At 41.6% G+C, this 19,292-nt stretch overlaps 4 protein-coding genes across 14 annotated transcripts in view; all 4 read left to right on the top strand.

The window, feature by feature from the left end:
- Nucleotides 1-1,325: 1,325 nt before the first annotated feature.
- arr3a (arrestin 3a, retinal (X-arrestin)) lies at nucleotides 1,326-7,790 on the top strand. 2 transcript variants are annotated; one of them, XM_023429345.2, is made up of 18 exons: nucleotides 1,326-1,385; nucleotides 3,070-3,101; nucleotides 3,714-3,744; nucleotides 3,882-3,942; nucleotides 4,040-4,084; nucleotides 4,201-4,391; nucleotides 4,616-4,675; nucleotides 4,800-4,876; nucleotides 5,011-5,146; nucleotides 5,288-5,372; nucleotides 5,472-5,544; nucleotides 5,660-5,797; nucleotides 6,075-6,158; nucleotides 6,272-6,295; nucleotides 6,405-6,454; nucleotides 6,622-6,640; nucleotides 6,799-6,829; nucleotides 7,247-7,790. In XM_023429345.2, the coding sequence occupies exons 2-16, from the start codon at nucleotides 3,094-3,096 to the stop codon at nucleotides 6,624-6,626; spliced, it is 1,068 nt and encodes a 355-aa protein (XP_023285113.1). In that variant the 5' UTR covers nucleotides 1,326-1,385; nucleotides 3,070-3,093; the 3' UTR covers nucleotides 6,627-6,640; nucleotides 6,799-6,829; nucleotides 7,247-7,790. The 2 variants fall into 2 exon arrangements, with proteins under 2 accessions (XP_023285113.1, XP_023285114.1); XM_023429346.2 differs by lacking the exon at nucleotides 6,799-6,829.
- A 750-nt stretch (nucleotides 7,791-8,540) lies between these two features.
- On the top strand, nucleotides 8,541-11,073 carry znrd2 (zinc ribbon domain containing 2). Its single transcript, XM_023429416.2, has 4 exons — nucleotides 8,541-8,615; nucleotides 9,071-9,222; nucleotides 9,319-9,403; nucleotides 9,554-11,073. The coding sequence occupies exons 1-4, from the start codon at nucleotides 8,600-8,602 to the stop codon at nucleotides 9,988-9,990; spliced, it is 690 nt and encodes a 229-aa protein (XP_023285184.1). The 5' UTR covers nucleotides 8,541-8,599; the 3' UTR covers nucleotides 9,991-11,073.
- Nucleotides 11,074-11,469: 396 nt separating this feature from the next.
- Nucleotides 11,470-14,007, top strand: fam89b (family with sequence similarity 89 member B). Its single transcript, XM_023429418.2, has 2 exons — nucleotides 11,470-12,085; nucleotides 12,575-14,007. Exons 1-2 carry the CDS (start codon nucleotides 11,732-11,734, stop codon nucleotides 12,836-12,838), a joined length of 618 nt encoding a protein of 205 aa, XP_023285186.1. The 5' UTR covers nucleotides 11,470-11,731; the 3' UTR covers nucleotides 12,839-14,007.
- A 1,276-nt stretch (nucleotides 14,008-15,283) lies between these two features.
- The window catches only part of ehbp1l1b (EH domain binding protein 1-like 1b), a 28,143-nt gene continuing 24,134 nt past the window's right edge, over nucleotides 15,284-19,292 (top strand). For 3 of the 10 annotated variants that reach the window (XM_087180145.1, XM_087180147.1, XM_087180146.1), the window contains exon 1: nucleotides 15,286-16,397. In XM_087180145.1, the coding sequence (XP_087036271.1) occupies nucleotides 16,294-16,397 (104 nt within the window). In that variant the 5' untranslated portion in view covers nucleotides 15,286-16,293. Of the gene's footprint in view, nucleotides 16,398-19,292 lie in introns of all 10 variants that reach the window. The other 7 variants (XM_087180149.1, XM_087180153.1, XM_087180152.1 and 4 more) reach the window with 5 other exon arrangements.

The following is a 19,292-nucleotide window of genomic DNA, read 5'->3' on the forward strand; positions in this document are numbered from 1 at the left end:
AATAACATGTACAAATAAAAGATGCGAACTACGCTTACGTTCTGATACGTCTGCTAGTCAATGATTTTTGTGCACAACAAACTCCTCATCTGAGTCCAATGTTTCCTTTAACACTAATGCGCTCTGGCAGAAAACTCTGAAGGCGAAATTTTCTCGCGTGCGCTAAAACGTGGCTATGCCAGCTCTGTAGCTTAGCTCCAGCAAGCTATAGCTGATAACATATTCATGAGAAATTATATTTAATAGTTTAGAAAAGTTGTCTCTCTCATGACACCATGTATTTCGTGATCTTTAAAAAACACATTTCCCCCATCAAAATTACTGAAAGCAAAGTCCCATTTTAACAGGCTAGTGGCAAAATGGGATACTATCAAAACTGACATTTCTCAGACAGGTGAAAGGAGTATGTAATTAATTCATAGTAATTTTGATACACAATTGCATCCCATCAAAATATACTGGAATTAAACAATGTGCATTTAATAGTATAGTATAGTATTTATTAATATTTTTATAAGCTCAACCATTTTTATGTCAAAACACTATGTCACTGTGATTCGTGGATCACACTGACACACTGGAAGTGTCAACTGCACATGATACCACATGTGTCATATTCATATGTCCATTTTTCCTTATCAAATGCCTTTTCAGCAATGTATTCCTTGAAAAAAATATTCTTAGAAAAGCTTAACTATCCCAATTTACCAGATGTCACAACAGGCAGTTAAAATAAAAGCTTTTCTTTATTGTCGTCTCTTTGATCAAATACGCATATTTCCTTCATTTACTGGTGGGAGAAATGTGTCTGAAGTTTCACATTGTTGATTAGGCAATAAGGAAAGGTCACAGCTAAGATGCAGCTCACAGATAAATCAGGCTAATAATAGCAGTTTGAAAGGCTATTATTAAACATAAGTGAACCAACACATATAGCAGTAACCCTTATGTCATGATAAATCCAGGCCTTTTTGACAAAAAAAAATCACGATGCTCTTTCTCAGAGAAATTAACCCTGATTTTAAAAAGGTTATGACCCTGATTTATTCTCCCTTCAGAATTAAAGGAAACTTGATTGGTTTGTGGAGGAGCAGAGGGGGATTATCAGCCTACTACAACCATAGCCATGTGGCGACTATGTAGTTGTATGGCTGTCCCTGTGATTTAGCTGGCTGGTATTTTTAAACCCTTTGTAGTCCAAAAAAGCCATCCACTGATTGCTTAACTGGATTATGAGGCAGGCAACGACAATAATAATGGACCGGTTAAACCCGAAGGATGCCGACAGAGTGGCTGTAGGTATAAAAGGGGAGCTCAACTGTTGCAGACCGCACTTTCAGCTTACCCTGACACACTCTACCAAGATCCTAGACAGCTGAGGAGAGGTAAGTCTTCCTTATGTCTTCTCCTTCTGGATGGATGAATGGATGGATGGATGGATGGATGGATGGATGGATGGATGGATGGATGGATGGAAGGATTGATGGATGCCTAATGAGGAAAAACAATGGGCTCATGCTTGAAAGATTACATACAACCATGGTGGTTCAGGGTCGCTGATGTGTATTTGGGTATGTTGGTACTCAACCTGATTCCATTACACTGTAAAGTTTTTTGCAGGCTATCATATACACAGTTTCTAAAAGGGGTTATATGGTCCATTTCAATTTCTACAACAGATAATGTGATGCCTGTTATGGGCAAATCATTACACCAGCCTGGTCACGAAACGTAATGCATCTCTGTTTTTGGATTGTATTAAAGCAACATAAAATATTCATAGTGCTTTTACAGTTAAACCCTGATTGAAAGCTTCAAGTGCTGCCAGATAATAGATTAGTAAAATAAACAAATCACCTGTCTTCTGTAGTTTTCCCTGTGTGAAATGCTGTCGGAGGATAAACTGGCTAAATTGAAGGAGAGATCTGACATCAAGTCTCCAAAGTTATCTGCAGACAACAGCCACCATCAGTTGTGCTAAACTGAGCAATGATCATAAGAGAAAATTTACCCCGTATTCATTCAAAATATTAGATTTATTACTGTTAATATTATATTACTGGATAGGTTGAGAAGCAAGAATCAAAGAAAAGCTTGATTTAATTCATTAACATTTAAAGAAGGTATTTCATAACACTCAGCCACTCAGAACTGAAGGAAGCAACTGTGCTGTTCCTCTACATGGTGCTGAAATGTACACAGCCCATGTTCCTGAATCCACACAGTTGCTTTGAACTGGAGGTTCCTTCTGAACCAAACAAGTCACCCTTCTCCTCCATGCATGTACCCACCACAGCAATCTCTGGGTATGTCCATATTCACTCTCTCGTTCCCTTTCCACCTTAAAAAAAAGCTGGTAACTGTATCATTAAGTGATCCCCAATATTAGGATACGTCACCTAATTCGTACAGTGTTGCATTAATAGTTAACTTTTACAGCTGCATGCAGAACTCGCTAATAAGTAAGACCAAACAGTCTAAGGACAGTAGATGAAGCCTCAAAGTAAAGCAGGTAAACACCTCTGACGGCTCTCCAGTTGAATTTGAAATCTTGATCAACAACGATACAAATACTCACAACTCTTTTAACCTTTCTGTTATAATCCTAGAGTTATAGAGGGCTACTGTTAGGACTTAGTGTCTCATTAACTCCAGGAATACTACAGCAAGTCACTGAATGGATTTTATCCATTTAACCGTCCTTGAACAGTCAACTCGACTTTGGCAGCTGCTGTTTCATTTGAGGGAACACACTGTGACATAATCTGGAGTGCCATGTAAATCTGACTCAGAGTTGCAGTGTGAGGCCTGTGTCTATGGGATGGGAGCCTGTTAGAAGATACACAATAACAGTTAACAGCTTTAGCCCAGGAGCCCCAACACTGATGGTGTAATCTCATCCCAAAGGATTAACCTTCCGTACCTTCAAAAGAAAAAACATTACTCCAGCTGCCTAAGAGGTGACAGTTGGTGAAGGATCAATGTCTTAATCCCAATAACTGACTGATGCTGCTGATGATGCTCCTAACAACATAAAGTTACATCTATTTTTTTCTTTCCTCCCAACAGAAACCCTCATAAAATCATCCAGAGATGGCAAAGTAAGTGTTGTTTTCCTGTTGTTATTGTCCATCTGTCGCCCAAAGGTAGTTCTCTTAAAAATCAAAGCAATGCAACTTCCCAAATATAATAATCAAAAGTGTACTAATGGGAAGCTTGGTATCTTTTCATGAAAACAAATGGAAAGACCCAGGTCAGCCAACTCCTAGAAGTCACGAGTAGTTTAAAAGTATTTATTTAAGGCTCGTAAAGGCTTAGTCAGTTGATGCGTCAGTTCAGACTGGGTCTCAAGAATTATCTTTCTGGGATCACACTGGTAATCAGCTCTTTGGGCACCCTGTTGCACCATTTGTAGCTCCCTCACCTGGGCGTGCCTTTCAATCCAGGCGAAATGAGGTAAAGCTGCTCCACACTTAGCTATTCCTAACTGGATAAAAGGAATAAGGGATTACAGGCCCTTCTGCCACTCGCCAAGGAAACTACTTTACCTTCAGAGTCTAAAACTAATCATTATTTTATCTGATTAATCCAGACAGTTGCATTCACAAGCCACTTACTGGAAGATATGATGAAGGATGGAAAATTATAAATACAGATTGATAGATTAAAACCAAATAGTCCTAAAGTGTTGTTTCTCTTCCTATTTTTCACAGGGTTTTCAAGAAGACCAGTGGAAACGGAGGGGTAAGTCTACACTTGATGATTTGGATTGATTTTTTTCTCATGTTTTGGTTTGCATTGTTTTTTTTCATCAATGGAAAATTAATGAAACTATCAACAGAGTTTGAAACACTCAGCTGTTTTCCTTTCTGTCTTCTTAGCTGACCCTCTACCTGGGGAAGAGAGACTATGTGGACCATATGTCCTCAGTGGACAAAGTTGGTACGTTCCTTCTCCAGCGTGTGCATGTGTCTGTCAGTGTGCAGCTGCTTGAGGGTGATAAATATAACATTTTTCTGTAATACCGCTTCCTTTACAGATGGTGTTGTAAAGCTGGACCCAGCAGACTTTGGAGACAGAAAAGGTAGCGTCATTAAAAATTCCCATTTTCAAAGCCGTAGAAATACAAAACCTTCACAAGTCCCTTGGAGATGCAAGATACAATAATAAAATAATAAATCTACAATTTTGTGTTGACAGTGTTTGTGCAGCTGGCATGTGCCTTCCGTTATGGCAGCGACGACCTGGACGTGATAGGCCTGTGCTTCAGGAAGGACATCTGGATCCAGCACGTCCAGATCTACCCTGAGAATCACAAACCCGAACTGAGCGCCATGCATGACACCCTGCTGAAGAAGGCTGGGGACAACGCACACGCCTTCTCTTTTGAAGTATGTGACAACATGTCCAGTTACAAGTGTAAAGAGTTTAAACCCATTAAATCTGTTCAGCACTCTTCAGGTGTCAAGGTTGAAGTGAAAGTGATTCATGACCACAACACTATCAATTATTAACTGGGTTATTACATTCAACTGCTTGTTTGATATATTCAAAATTAAGTAGACGATAAATATAACTCGTATATTTAGAAATAAATGTTCATCTTTCTCTCCAGATTCCCAACAACCTGCCATGCTCAGTCTCTCTGCAACCTGGACCTGATGACCAGGGGAAGGTAAATCTCTTGTTAATCTGCTAACACCATTCACCTTCACAATTAAACAGACTTCATCCCATAACCTTAGCGTGTATAGTATAGTAACTGTATTTTTTTTCTTTTTTTTTTTTTTGCTTTCCAGGCTTGTGGTGTCGACTTTGAGGTCAAAACTTACCTTGCCAAGGAAAAGAGCAACCCAGATGAGAAGATCGAGAAGAAGTGAGTTCTCTTTCCTTTTCACCATCTCTTTGTTTTCTCTCATATTCCAAGCGTTTTTTTTTTTTTTATATGTACTATTCTGCCTAACTAACAATTTCTCTACTCCATCTTTCTTCTTCATTTCTGTCTGACAGGGACACTGCTCGCCTTATCATTCGTAAAATCCAGTTCGCTCCCTCTGAGGTCGGCGCCGGGCCCAAGGCTGATATCTGCAAAAGCTTCATGATGTCCGACAAGCCCGTTCACCTAGAAGCTGCGATGGAAAAAGATGTACAGTTGCAAAACTTTTTTTCTGCTATACAAAATATTTGTCATGTTTCCAGCGTGAGTCTGAGTCCAGGCTGAGAGTATGTTATCCTGACCATTCAAACACCATTTGCCTCCATTAATCCTTCCTGGTTTTGACCACAGCTCTATTTCCACGGTGAAGCAATCCCAATCAAAATCAAAATCAACAACGAGAGCAACAAAACAGTCAAGAAATTCAAAGTCACTGGTGGGTTCCTCTGTTAATAGAAATAACATGACTGTTACTTAAAGAATTAAACAAATACTTTGTCTCACTCTCTGTGTCTTCATTCTTCTCTTCTCACAGTGGACCAAACCACAGACATTGTCCTCTACTCTGCAGACAAATACACCAAGGCTGTTTTTACCCAAGAGTTTGGGTACGTGTACAGAAGACTGAGAGTACTCAACACACAGCAAATATCAAACATCAGAAAGTAGCTGTGACAAAGCATGTGTTTATGCGTGGATCTGTTTGTGTTTCCTCCTCCGCAGAGAGACAGTGGATCCCAGTGGCACCTACGAGAACACTCTGACCATCACCCCCCTGCTGGCTGACAACAAGGAGAAAAGAGGTCTGGCGCTGGATGGACGGCTGAAGGATGAGGACACTAACTTGGCCTCCACCACCATGTAAGTGCGCAAACACAGCAGACAGGTCTAAAGTAGGATTTACATGTGATTCATTTGATTACCGCTGGAAAGTCTGGACAATTAGGGATATTTACTGGAGTAGTTATCTCCTCTGTGACCGACATCTTTGCACATAATGCAATCCACTTTGTAGTTTTACATTTACAGTAGCCTTTTTCTTGCATGTCACTCATTGTCCATGATGTCTTGTAGAAGTACGCTTAACTACATTAAACCTTCTAATCCCTCAAATCCTTGTAATTCTTCTTCACCAAAGGCTGCGACAGGGTGTCGAAAAAGATGTGCTGGGAATCCTGGTTTCCTACAAGATTAAAATTAACCTGATGGTGGCTGGAGGAGGGTGAGTGCCTGCTCCTGTTCAAGCATTTTTGGCACATGAAAACTCACTAAATGATTGAATGGAGTGAAATAAACCAGAACAATCTTACGATGTCCCTCCTTGTCCTCCTGTAGCCTGCTGGGCGGCCTCACAGCCAGGTGAGTACCATCCATTAACTATTACTGTATATCACAACCCATACAGCCAATTAACAGTGATTACCAATTATCTGTATGATTCTGATTGGTTGGTTTATTTTATCTGCAGTGACGTCACAGTGGAGCTGCCATTGATGCTCATGCATCCCAAGCCTGCAGGTATTTTATTTATTAACACACATACAAATGTCTGATCTGTCTGCACAGTAAATGTTACTGCTATCAATGCACCCCACAGTTTACATGCTGTCTATTGTAAGGATTTCACGCTCTCACCCTTTTCTCTTTTCTTCCTTTTACATCAACCTCCCTTCCAAACTGAGCAGAGTAAAGACAGCTAGTGAAGTAAGTACCAAATTGCTTTTAGTTTTGGAGCCATCGCCCAGAAATCATATTGTTGAAATTTATGGTGAAGTTACCGGTTACTTTCCTTTGGGCATTTTTTTTCTTTTGGGCAACAGTTCAGCCTTTTTTAAATATATCTTTTGTTCTTACTCTTACAGTGTCTTGAAAGAAAACTCCCCTATAGATGAGGTGAGGTTACGAAACACAGTGTTAACAATTAACAATTATAATCCAAGAATTCAATATGTATTATTCTGAAATAAGACATTCTACATAATGACTAAGTTTAGTTTTGGTAAGTTAAGTATATTTTGATGCTATTAACTTTTCTTAAGGAAAACTGTGCATGCATGACTTTTACTTGTACCAGAGTATCACTACACTGTGGTATGGCAATAAATAGTCAGTATTATTGCCTAATGTCAATAAAATCTTGATAAAAGCAAAAATCTAAATTAATTAAAACTTCCAGGACATTAAAAATGAATAACTGAGCATGGTTTTATGTTATACAAAGATAAGAGATCTTTTTCACTTTTTAATTTTTACTGATATTATCCATGTAATAATGGTGTCCTAAACTTATCTTTGTTTACTTCTTTTTAGAAAGGATGTTACCCTGGAGGCCGAGAAGAAACCCATATAAAGACAGGACGACGGCAAGAGGAGGGGACATAAAACAAAGACGAAGAAGAATGTGACCGGCGCAATGAAATCAAATAACAACAACCGACTGAAGAGAATGATCTTTTCAGCACACCAATTATTCTGTATTTTTACAGATGGAACATCAGCCCCCTCACACATTTTGTTGTCGTTGTTTTTGTTGGTTAATTTGTGTCCTTTAGCTGTAGAGGAAGTATTCAGATTGCAATATAGTATCCAGCATCTCGTGACCAAAGACCTCTGTAGAAACACACACATACATGTACAGAATAAAAATCCTTTTCTTCTTACTTCAGAGTATGAGTGGGGAAAGGTGGGAAATCAGTTTGAAGCCCATAAAAGCCAATTTGCTTTGGATGAAAGGGATCCGCTCATCTGTGATTATGAATTATATATTTTTCTTTCTGTGAAATGTACCAGTTTCTGTTTTTGAGTGGCTGACTTAAATCATCCAAAATACAATAAAATAATTATAAAAAATGAATTTCTGAGAAGCAGGTTTTTTCTGTCTCATCAAAGTGTTGCTGCTGTTTTAAAATTAATGAATGAAGTTTATACAAGTGAAATGCTAGATATCACAACTGCTTTAAAGTGTAGAACAGGTACAAAAAAGTAAGGTCACTTTGGGTTTCAGACTCAAGTTCAGCATTAGCTACTATCACTACAGCTATCCTCATCCTAGAGCAGACAGAATATAATGAATGAAATATATGACTTAGAAATATGAACATATCATATTCATGTGGGTTCCAGCTCATAGGGCAATTAAAGGGAATGAAATATCAGATATGCTAGCAAAGAAGGCCAAACAAGAAGGCACCATGGAAATTTAATTTAGCAAAGCAGAAGCAAAAACAGCAACAACTGGCTACATAACAGGGATGAAATTTTATGCAATTCAGAATGAAGTGGGCACCATGGATCAGTAGGAAGAAACACTAAAGACCGGCACACATATTGGGGCACACAAGTCTAAATAAAGCATTAGATCTAATAGGTAAATGGCCATCTGGTCTGCATGTGCATTGTGAAACAGGGGAGTCAGTAGGATTAATTATATAATAATAATATGGATAATACGGATTGAATAGTTAGATTTTAAGGGCTAACTAACAGGCAGTGGTCCACATTCAGCATAACAGGTTTTAGTAAATGCATTTCACCGCAGAAGATGTTTTATGTTCGGTGGCCAGCAGAGGGCCACAACCGGCTCTTCTGGAATGTTTCTCTTTGACCAGCGACGAAGACGACGACACCTACGTCATCGCGCACAACGTGTAGGACCGAAGCAACATGGCTTTGAATGGAGGTTTGTGAACTTATAACCAAGCTAACTTTGACATTTCTCGCATTCACTTCGCCTGCTCATAAAACACCATTTTGGCACGCATATATGCAGTCGTTTTCGAGTGTAATTTTATTTTTTACTATGTTTTGTCGCCGCCGCCATATACATGTCGCGAGCTAGACGTTAGCCCGGCTGCTTTGCTAGCTATCTTATCTTAGCAGAGCACTGCGGCTATGCTAATCACTTTTTTAAACAGCGCAACTTAAACCAAAGAATTATCTAATAAGTACAAAAATTGTATAAAATCTAATGAGTAAAACTGGCAAAGTGGCAACGAGAATATACACGCACACGTTGAGAACTGTTAAGTTATATCACAGCAATAACACTGCGTTTTATGAGGATGATACTGCAACACAGTGTCTGTGTAGGTGCAGTCCACTTGAATTTAAAAAGCACTTTGTTACTCATCCCAGGTGACGAGGACTTTGAGTGGGAGCCTCCAACAGAGGCAGAGATGAAGGTGATTCAGGCTCGCAGGGAGCGACAAGACAAAATCAGCAAGCTGATGGGAGACTACCTGCTCAAAGGATACAAGATGCTGGGAGAGTGCTGTGATGTGTGCGGGGTCAGTAGAGCGGATATTTATTTTGTCTGTGAAGGTGGTAGTGCCCTGAAAATGTAGAAAAGGCAGAGTGGAATAACATGTCTTTTGTGTTTCTAGACTATTCTTCTCCAGGACAGACAGCAGAAAAACTACTGTGTTTCATGTCAGGAGCTGGACTCTGATATTGACAAGGACAACCCTGGTATACAAAACTCACACATACGCATATGTTTAATGCACGAAGCATATGTGTAATTTCTTCCATCACTGCTCCTCTCAGCTTGTGCTTTTTGTCAATTTTATTTGCTCTTGTTCCCATGTCTCCCTGTCTTCCTCTCTCCACTCCTCTCAGCTCTAAATGCACAGGCGGCGTTGTCCCAGGTGAGAGAAAGACAACTTGCAGCCCAGTCCCCTGCACCGTCCCAGGCCCCTGAACTCAACGGAGGCCCCAGCAACAGTCAAGCAAGTGGGTCAGTTCCTCAGCCAAGACCGGAGCACTGTGAAGGGGCTGCTGCAGGAGGGAGAGCCCTCCTGCCTCCACCTGCTGTCCCTTCTCCTTCAGTTCCTCCCTCCACCACAGCCGTGGCACCAACTCGTCCCCCAGTTTGTCCACAGAGCACTGCCCTCCAACCTGTGTTGGAAGAAGCTGAGGAAGCTGTTCTAACCAAACTTCGCTGGGCCACCACCCAGCTACAGAGCTCAGCCTCCCTAGAGGCAAGTATCCAGCTCTGCAGCCTCATCACCAGCTGTGCCAATTCACTGCGCAGCCTCAAGGAGCTCAGCCAGTAACCATCATGGACTGGTGGAAACCATGGGGTCATGGGAACGCTGTTTCTACTTGCCTCTGTCTTGGAATACTGACTCTGGTTCGCTGCTTTGCAGCATCTCCCTTTGACTGAATCCTTGTGTAGAGCTGAATTCAAAATTGGTCCAAAAATGCACTTGGTATGGGATTAAAGTGTCAAAAGTGCACAGGTTACTAGTTTGGGTTAACGTTACTATACCGCTGGCAAAACTATCATGTTACATGGTTTCTTAATATGTTCATGTGACTTGTCAACTTGTAATTTATGATTTAATTATAAAAAAAACTGATCATTTGTCAAAGCTCAACAATTGTTGGTATTAATTTTAAACCATCTGACCATTAGAAATTTTAAATAGGGCTTAATCTATATTCTACAAAAATATAATGCTACCAAATCCATAGTTGGGTAGCTCTGGTTAATCTGAAATGGAAGCAATTGCCAAACATCTGGGAATTCTTTTTTCCTGATTGATTGTTCTGTACTATCCCAAAAATGGCATAGCTTTGCAAATCACAAGATTCTAAAAAAAGTTAAAGTCCCTGCGCACACTTGCCTGAATGATTGTGTGTGTGCACAAAACAGTCTTTGTGCTCATATACAAGATGCTACTAGAACTAATGTAAGTTATCAGTTAAAATGTAAAGCCTGTTGGTATGTTGTTAAACACACCTGTCCTCAAATCTGACCCTGCTTCTTCACAAAGACAGGAACATTTTTCTATTTGCTGCTCAGTCTGACGCTCAGATGGCTTTCTGGTGTCTCTGGCCCTCTGGTGGTATAAAGCTTGTCACTGTGCGCTGACAGTTCGTAGGTTTTTATTGTAAATATAGTTGATGCATGATGGTAGTGGTGGTCAGTTTATTCAGTGATGCTCAGATGAGACTAGGCAACATTCAGGAGTCAGACTCATTGTTCCTCATTCATTAAAACCATCTAGAGCAAATAAACTGTGCACTGTACATCAGTAGACGGCACTTCATATTAGAAAAAGCAAGCTTCAGTGTTGTTCAAGGCAGTCAGAGTTTTTTATTATGTACTTGAATAAAGCTTTGCCTGTTCAGGAGTTCTGCAGTTTGTTTCTTTCCACAAGAGGTCGCCAAATACAAAACACAGTACCATAAGTTTATTAATTGGAAGATGCTATATTTCAAGTACCATTGAATATATATGAATTGCATGTGTGTTTATAATACGCCCTGTGAATTTCAGTTAATTACACAGCTATATTTTTGCACACAAGTTGCCAGTGTTACACTGGTGTAGGCCTGTTTTATTGGGGCATTCCTGTATTTATTGTTTCTGTGACGTGGGTAAATTAACAACCTTCTAGTCTGCCTATTTATGGGCTTGTTTGGATTCTCATTTTTGCACAGCCCGAGCTTATCACTTTGTGTTTTGAAAACGTCTAAACGTTGCTTATGAGAAATCCAGTTGAATCAATCAAACGACTGACGGTCTCCTTTTACCCACAAACACGGACTGTAGCGGGGCGGGGCGCGGAGCTGTCACTGCCGGGCGGAGCCGGGGGCTGTCGGTGAACTCTCCCACACAAAGGAGAGGAAACAAAACAAAGCCAGGAAGCATGACATTAACCCGGCATTCACTGCTTCTACTGTAGCCCGAACACATCCAGAAAACAGGATTGCATCGACTTGCAGCGTGCCTCCAAGACACCTCCGCGTGCAGCTGCTGGGAGACAGGGAAAACAGCCCCTAAAGGTGATGGTGAGGCAGCATAACGGCATTCACACAGTGTATGAGCATTTGAGAGTGATCACGCTCTCCTGCAGAAAGTGTGTCGGTGCGTCTCCGGCTGAGTCCACCGTCGTGATGAACGGGAGCGGGTGCAGCGCGGCGGACTGTCCGGTGGGCGGTGTCTTCTCAGTGGACGGGCTGCCGCCGCTGCCCAAAGGCCTGAGCGGCATCCTGAACTCCAGCGGCGGGTCGTGGCGGGACATCGAGAAGGTCCACAGCAAGAGAGCGCGCATCCAGGCCGACATCAGCGGCGACGCGCCGCGCGGTCACAGCAAGCCGGGCGGACTGGACGCTGCCCTGGCTCTGCTGCGGAAGGAGATGGTAAGGAGCTCGGTCGCTCACAGACTATATCCTGTCTATGCAAAAAGTTTGACAAAATAAGTTTTAATCTAAGGTTTTCAACCACATCTCATCAGTGTATAGTTTGTGCAGTTGTCATGGAGACAGTGGTGGAAGAACTTACTTAAGTAAAAGTATGCAACCATTACATTAATGTAAAAATACTCTTTTACAAGGAAACCAGTGGTTTAATCTTTAACAATTTGTTGTGTTTAATAATCTTATCTCTTTCTCATGTAAACTCTTATTGTGAAAGGCAACTAGGACCTATATCAGTCAGTTAAATGTAGTGGAGTTAAGTAAGTGCCACAAAACTGCATGAGGATGGTTCATTCGCCAAGATTATTTTTATCAGTATGCTGTTTCTAAGGTAAAAAACAACAACTTTCACATTAAATTTCCCTCTTACTCTGCTCATGTTGTACCCCCCTCTGGTGGCCAAAACAGATATTTGATGTTTTTGTGTGACAGGTCGGTCTGCGACAGCTTGACATGTCTCTGCTGTGCCAGCTGTGGTCTCTCCACGAAGCCATCCAGGACTACAAGGGCTCCTCGCTTCTGTCTGAGGCCTCCTTCAGTGCTGATAACGGATACTCCGAGGAGGAGGATGAAGTAGAGGAGGAAGATGATGAGGAGACCGTAGTTCTCTCGCAGCCTTCGGCGTCCTTGTCTCTGCCTCCACCCAGCAGCAACTCCAGGGACCAGTGGATCAAAGACTCTTTTCACATTCCCTGATGCAGACACAGCTCATACGCTCCATGCACCATGCACTGTGGAGACTCCTTGACTGTATTTTCTCACAGTTGATGTCTCTTACTGTGCTTTTAGGCTCCATTTACACTGGCTTCTATGCTATGCATCTCTTACACATGTAATACGTCCAGCAGCGTATAGTCTTATCTGCTTACGTTTTTTACACTTTGCAAAATCACTGTCTGTTTCATAGAAAGTTGGTTGCATCTTTCTGACACTTTTCTCAACCAAGAATGACTTTATTTGACATATTGATGATGTTGGGAATTTTCATAGCTTATAAAATAAGCAGTGGCATACTGTATGTGGCCTTTCCATTTACATCGGAGCAAGTTTGTGCACCACTGCAGGTTTGAATTCGGCTTGAATGTGTCTTGGTTATGCTTGTATTGAGTGCGAATCTGGTTACAGCACTTCAAGAAGCATAAAGTGGACTATATGGGGCCCAATGGTAATACATCCGGTGACTTTTGGTCATGTGGTTTTGTGACGATTTCAGGCTTTGAGACTCCCTGTTTTGTGAGGTGAGTAGGAAAATCCCTCCTCTCATACAGTATTCTTCACCTTTTAGTGTCTCGACACAAGAACCGAAGCGCCGTCGATCAATAATCTGTATTCTGTCAGTCATATTACAATGGATGGGAAGCTGTGAATCTGTAAGCCTTTGACACAGTATGCACATTTTTCCTTCCCACAGATGAAGAGAATATTCTTTGGAAAATGATGTTTAACTTATTATTAATCTCCCTCTTAATTGAAGATCCTCTGAAACAAAGACACAGACGTCTCTTGGCTGTCTTTAAAAGTTTGTATGAATTACACTTTGCTTCATCAACAGTCCAACTGGTAGCAAAACAGAGAGAGAGAAAAAAGCAATGATAGGAAACTGTCGCTTTCTGTCAGGACATCAAGCTAAGGATTAACTCCGATGGGATTCTGCTCTGTCTTGTATCCAGGCGGATTAACCTGCCATTAACTGCTCATACGTTGAGAATTTTTCAGTATCTCTATCTATGGGTTGTGTTTAAATGAAAGTAAGTATTAATCACTTCAATCTTTTTATCACATAGGCCTATAGGACTTAGGATGGGCATAGGACTGTCACACTCTGTATATCAAGAAATAAAAGGGCACAGTCTGACTTGCAGAAATGGTCTCACAGTCTTGTATTCACTTCACTTATGTATCAAACTAAATATATTACAGTTTTTTAAACAGGCAAATGCCTTTTTGTTTTCTAAATCCTAAATTAAAACTTCTCGCACAGGGGTGAGTTCCCGCATTTGAGATGAAAGGCAATCATGGGAAGATATTGCTCAATATGACCAACAGGGGACACACTGTCTCTAATCGGCAGAGTGCTCTCTCACTCCTGCAGGCCTCCTGCTCTGAGCTCATGCTGAAAGCAGCAGCGTGGGGAAAACCATTTGCTGTGGAGGGAGCAGGAATGAAGGGGAGTAGAAAATCTCATGCTGTTCTCTATTTATAATCAACATGTGTCGTGGATATAGTTAGAATATATCTGCCTGTCTGTCTCTCTGCCTGTCTCTCTGCCGGTCTGGCTGTAGATCTGGGTGTGTGTGTGTGAATGCTCTCCATATCATCCATCACAAAGCATGTTTTAATGATTTGGATTATCAGTTGCAGATCATTCGAATGTGGATTTTTAACTGACTTATTTCTTTCTTATCTTCACTTTTGCACCTTTCTGTCTTTACCTCTTTATGTTTTTGGTGTCCATCCATCTACTTTGTGCCTAATAGACGGGCAGTCAGCCTATGGTTATTCTATTTATTACCACACCCCACAGTTACAGTAAGAACCGTTAATGCTGTACAGTGTGTGATTATTAAAATAAATAGAGTCTTGACTGGAAGTCAGCGCGGTGGATGTCAGCAGGGAGAGCTGAGAAGGACAAGAAGGTGTTAGTGGGGAAGCTTCCTCTGGAAAACAATGAATGGCGAGATCAGTTTTTAAAGTGAGGAAATGCCCCAAAGTTGAAAAAAAGAATCAAATGCTCGAGCACAATTCCACCAAGACGAGAAACAACACGAGAAAGAACACTGTCGATACTTTTAACTATTCCTCGGTCAGTGAAGAACATGGTGTAAAAGTAACTGCTGCAGTGGTCAGGTTTGTCCACAAGGAAGCTGTAGATAGGTCAGTACAGTGGAGGGCATCGCATGTTGTTAGGTGTGTGTGCATGTCTGGGGAGGGAGCAATAACGCACCTCTGAATACTGGACCCACAGTGAAATATTAGACCCACTCTGAGTCATGAGAGAGTTGTCCCTCTCCTCTGCTGTTGCCCCACACTCCTCCACCACCAGCTGCCTCTGTCCATCCATCCATCCATGCCCCCCCCACCTAAAAATACACTCCTGCTCTCACTGAGGAAAATCCCTGTGCGTTGACCTAGCTTGAACACACACACACACACACACACACACACACACACTGGAGTCGGTTGGCCTACCCTTCTCTCCATGGAAACTATTCCTCTGTAATTAACTGGATGAAACACACTTTTCTGGAGAGGACTGGATGACGCGGCTGGAAGTCAGGAAGTGACTCGAGTTATAACTACGAGCTCAGAAGAAAATGTATTTCAAAAAAACACAGTGGCGCAACAGAGCTGGAACAAACGGCTCGCAACCTTCAGGGAGATCTGAGTTTGCAGAGCTGATTAAGTGAAATAGTCACCAGCAGATAAGGCTGTTCCAGTGACAGGGACAGTCGGGATCAAAGTCTATAGGTATGGCTGAACACTGTTCACTCTGTACCTCTGCACACTGTGCCCAATGGAGAGCAAGATGAACTTTGCATACTGCTGCATCACCAGTAGACACTTTTTGCATATCCTGTCTCACACTCTGTGTCACTGGCTGCTGTCATTGAAGGAAAGAGGGAGGGTGAACTCATTCTAGAGGCAGCAGACCTATATTACAACAACCCCCCCACCCCCACCCAGGCTTGACTAAGCTGCATGTGGATTACTGCCAGAGAGAGAGAAAGAGCAAGAGAGAGAGAGAGAAGTTGTCAGTGCGGTTGTTTGGTTGAAACTTCAGCTTCATATCAGGCGTTTATAGCCTGTGTGGAAGACAATGAGCAGGGCGGAATCGGTTCCTCTTTACTGATGCCCTAATTGCCAGTTCTGTTTACAGCTATTTCTTTTTGGTACATGGCGACATCTTTAATGTTTTCTTTTTTTTTCAAATCTGTGCGTGATTCAAGTTACTGCAAATGAGCGCAAGTCTCAGCTTGTGTGAGGTTCATCATCATCATCATCAGCAGCAGCAGCGGCAGCAGAGGAGGAGGAAGAAGGACACCTTTTAAGGAGCAGAAGCTGCGGACTAAGTTGGATTATTGTTGCGCGCGGGAGAGTGTGATTTCCTCCTTTTATCTCGTGTGTTAAGTTTTATTTCACCTCGGGCAGTCATGACTTCGGTGTGGAAAAGACTGCAGCGGGTCGGGAAGAAGGCTTCAAAGTTTCAGTTTGTCGCGTCTTACCAGGAACTCGCACTGGAGTGCACCAAGAAATGGTGAGTTCAATTACATCTTTCACTTCCTGAACTGTCCCGTTTGAAAGTCTGTCACTGTTTGAAATGTCAATAACCCTCCGAGGGCCTGCTTAGTTTGTTATTATATAATAAGGCTCCATTATGGGCATGTTGTCGCTCTTTTCCGCTACACTGAGAATGATGAGGGCGTCCCCCATGTACGTACATGTGCTGAACTGATCCAAAGTGATTGTGGGTTCGATTCCCGACCCCGCCTATCGACGGAGAGTTGTGAGTCAATGGAGAAAGGGGGTTTGATGGTCACATTTGCGCAGGGACGTCATCCCTGTGAAGCATCAGACTAACTGACATGAAAACTGTGGTACTCATTAGTCTGTGGTCTTGTCAGTGTCCTAACTTACTTGCCATTTCCCATTTAATTTAAGAATACAGGCGATCACACCAAGTTCAACATGCTCTACTATTTGACTTACAGTTTTACATTCAACATCATAATTTAACATTATAACCACAACAGTGTACCCTCGTGTTTTGCTGTTATTTCATTTCAGAGATGCAGTCAAATCACTTTGTACTGCAGCTCAAACGCCGTAGGGCTTTTTCCCTCCTCTGCAATTTCCTGTTACACAAAACAGCTGGGAGATGGCCAAGTGATGCAGCATGGACCATTGTTCAGCTCTGATACATAATTAAACGGGCAAACAAATGAAAATGTTCAGTTTTAGGGTTCTAGGGTTATTGACATGTCTTTTTTTTTATCCTACTCGTGCTACCTTTCCTACAACATCAACATCAGTAGTGTTTAAAATCTTTTTAATCTTTGAAAATCACACACACATTCCTCAGCTTGCTGCATGATGGAAAAGTTTCTCCAGTATCTTTAAACCTTTACCCACATGTCAGTTTGGCCCTTAGTTCATCTTCTTATCTTGTCCAGATTACATTAAAGGATGGAATAATTGTGTAAGCGGCTTGTCAGCAGCATGATAAGAAACACCGAGCAGTTTTTTTTCCCATAAAGTCAATAAAGTTTTAGAGTTTGATCAGCAGCAGCAGAGAAGCTTGTGTCATCTGAACACAGAGAAAGGGAAGAGAAACACTGATTTAGAAAGATTGACACTTCCCACTTAACAGTGATGAAATCAGGGTTTGAACGCCTTTACCAGGGTGCTGTTCAAACAGGGAGGCAAAAGTCAGGACGCACAGAGAGGCGGAGGAGGAGAAGCAAGGACAGGAGGAAATGAGGAATCTCTGGAGATGAATCCAAAGTTTCAGTCATATTACCTCAGGAATGAAGATGAAATCAGCCCATAGCTCTTATGTGATTAATCCCAGTGTCAGGTTACCGAAGCATCAGGGATGGGAAATGAACCCTTTGTCCACATGTGGGGTTGTAAAGGTCTCATGTTTGTGTACAAGTTTTTTAAGGGGTTGTTTTAATTTGCCACTATGATTGGCTTTCTTATAGAGACACATCATGCAAACAAACTACTGAGACACATTTTAGACTTTGTATGCTAAAAGTGCAACTATAATGGAGTATTCCTATTGTATTTAGTTATGCTTTATCAATAAAGTCCTATCAACAAGACGGCTATAGAGGCTATAGAAGAACGAGGCCTCCTGAAGGATGTTCTTCATCACAAGGTTTTTTCGGATAACCGAAACAAAAATACAGACGGGGGCAAAGATAAGACGGCCCGGCAGTTTGTACATGACATCAATCAAAAATGATACAGTGCTGCTGACAGAGACAGTGAAGTGGCACAAACATAGTTAAATATTTAGTAACTGGACTATTTTTATGTAACATTAGGAGTGCTTCATGTGACAAAAACATGAGAAAAGAGATGTTGATGCCTCGGTCAGATATTTGATCCTGGACTTTTTCAGACTTGAACATTTCAGCATAGAGGAGGAGGGTGATGTTTATCACAACCCATTGTCTGCTGAACCACCATGTACAGTAATTACATGTTACTAAACTGCATTACGCCACTAATGTTTGCCTGTGTAAAACCGGTCACAACCCTCCAACACCACTGCCCATTGTTACTGTGCTCACTACATGTCTTTGTGTCTTTGTGATTCAGATTGTTCTTGCTTGTCAACAAGTCTTTGATGTCTCCTATTTTAACTCTTCTTTTCTTTACCCCCTTCTTCTCTCCCCTCTGTTACCCCCACACTGCTGCTGTCAGTCTATTTCTGATGCCACTCCTGACCCCCTAACACACATACCACACAAACACATGTACACACACAGTCATCTTTGCTGTACTTGTACAGTGATAAGCTGAAACTTGAGTTGAGACAATATTCAACATCTATAAACGATTGGTATCAATATTCTAAAGAGCGTCTGTGGTTGCTGAAATGGTCGTAAAGAAAATATATTAGGAGTAAGCAGTGAGGTTTGAAGAGAGGTGTGTTATTATGTACCGGCCTATTATTTGGGGTCTATGTGTATGTGTATGTGTGAGTATGTGTGTGTTTGCTGGTAAAGGGGGTTCCTTCTTCCTGTCAAGAGGCACGCCTCACATTCAGATCAACTCAGGTCACATGACTTTGCAGCTTCCTGTTTCACGTCCTGTGCTGCGGAGGACTGAGAAAAATACAATAGCAGCATATTTATATGTATTATCAACACACACACACACACAAATAGGCACACACCGTATTAATACACATATCCATGAATTGGGTGGATAGCTGCCAGTGTACACACACAAGTTATCACACCTTTAGAAACACACACGGAAAGATAAATGGACATCTGTGCAGCAAGATATTTAAACACACACATCAGTGCCTTGTTTTTCACTCCAAGGCATTTTCATCCCGCAGCGACAGTCATGAGACTTTCTGTTTGACCTTGTGTTTTCTCATTTATATAATGTCCACTTTGTTTAAAGATCT

Source organism: Seriola lalandi, unplaced genomic scaffold, assembly GCF_002814215.2.
Source record: "Seriola lalandi dorsalis isolate HSWRI2012SDOR001 ecotype SW California unplaced genomic scaffold, Sedor1 jcf7180002054893, whole genome shotgun sequence".
Lineage (NCBI taxonomy): Eukaryota > Metazoa > Chordata > Actinopteri > Carangiformes > Carangidae > Seriola > Seriola lalandi.

What these genes read in the sequence shown, in the direction of transcription:
- arr3a (XM_023429345.2), top strand. An exon ending in AACTTGGCCTCCACCACCAT is followed by an intron (nt 5,798 to 6,074) that starts GTAAGTGCGCAA and finishes TCTTCACCAAAG; the next exon opens with GCTGCGACAGGGTGTCGAAA. An exon ending in CTGGGCGGCCTCACAGCCAG is followed by an intron (nt 6,296 to 6,404) that starts GTGAGTACCATC and finishes TTTTATCTGCAG; the next exon opens with TGACGTCACAGTGGAGCTGC.
- znrd2 (XM_023429416.2), top strand. An exon ending in AGTGCTGTGATGTGTGCGGG is followed by an intron (nt 9,223 to 9,318) that starts GTCAGTAGAGCG and finishes TTGTGTTTCTAG; the next exon opens with ACTATTCTTCTCCAGGACAG. An exon ending in TATTGACAAGGACAACCCTG is followed by an intron (nt 9,404 to 9,553) that starts GTATACAAAACT and finishes CACTCCTCTCAG; the next exon opens with CTCTAAATGCACAGGCGGCG.
- fam89b (XM_023429418.2), top strand. Translation starts at nt 11,732, where the DNA reads ATGGTGAGGCAGCATAACGGCATTCACACAGTGTATGAGCATTTGAGA. An exon ending in CTCTGCTGCGGAAGGAGATG is followed by an intron (nt 12,086 to 12,574) that starts GTAAGGAGCTCG and finishes TTTGTGTGACAG; the next exon opens with GTCGGTCTGCGACAGCTTGA.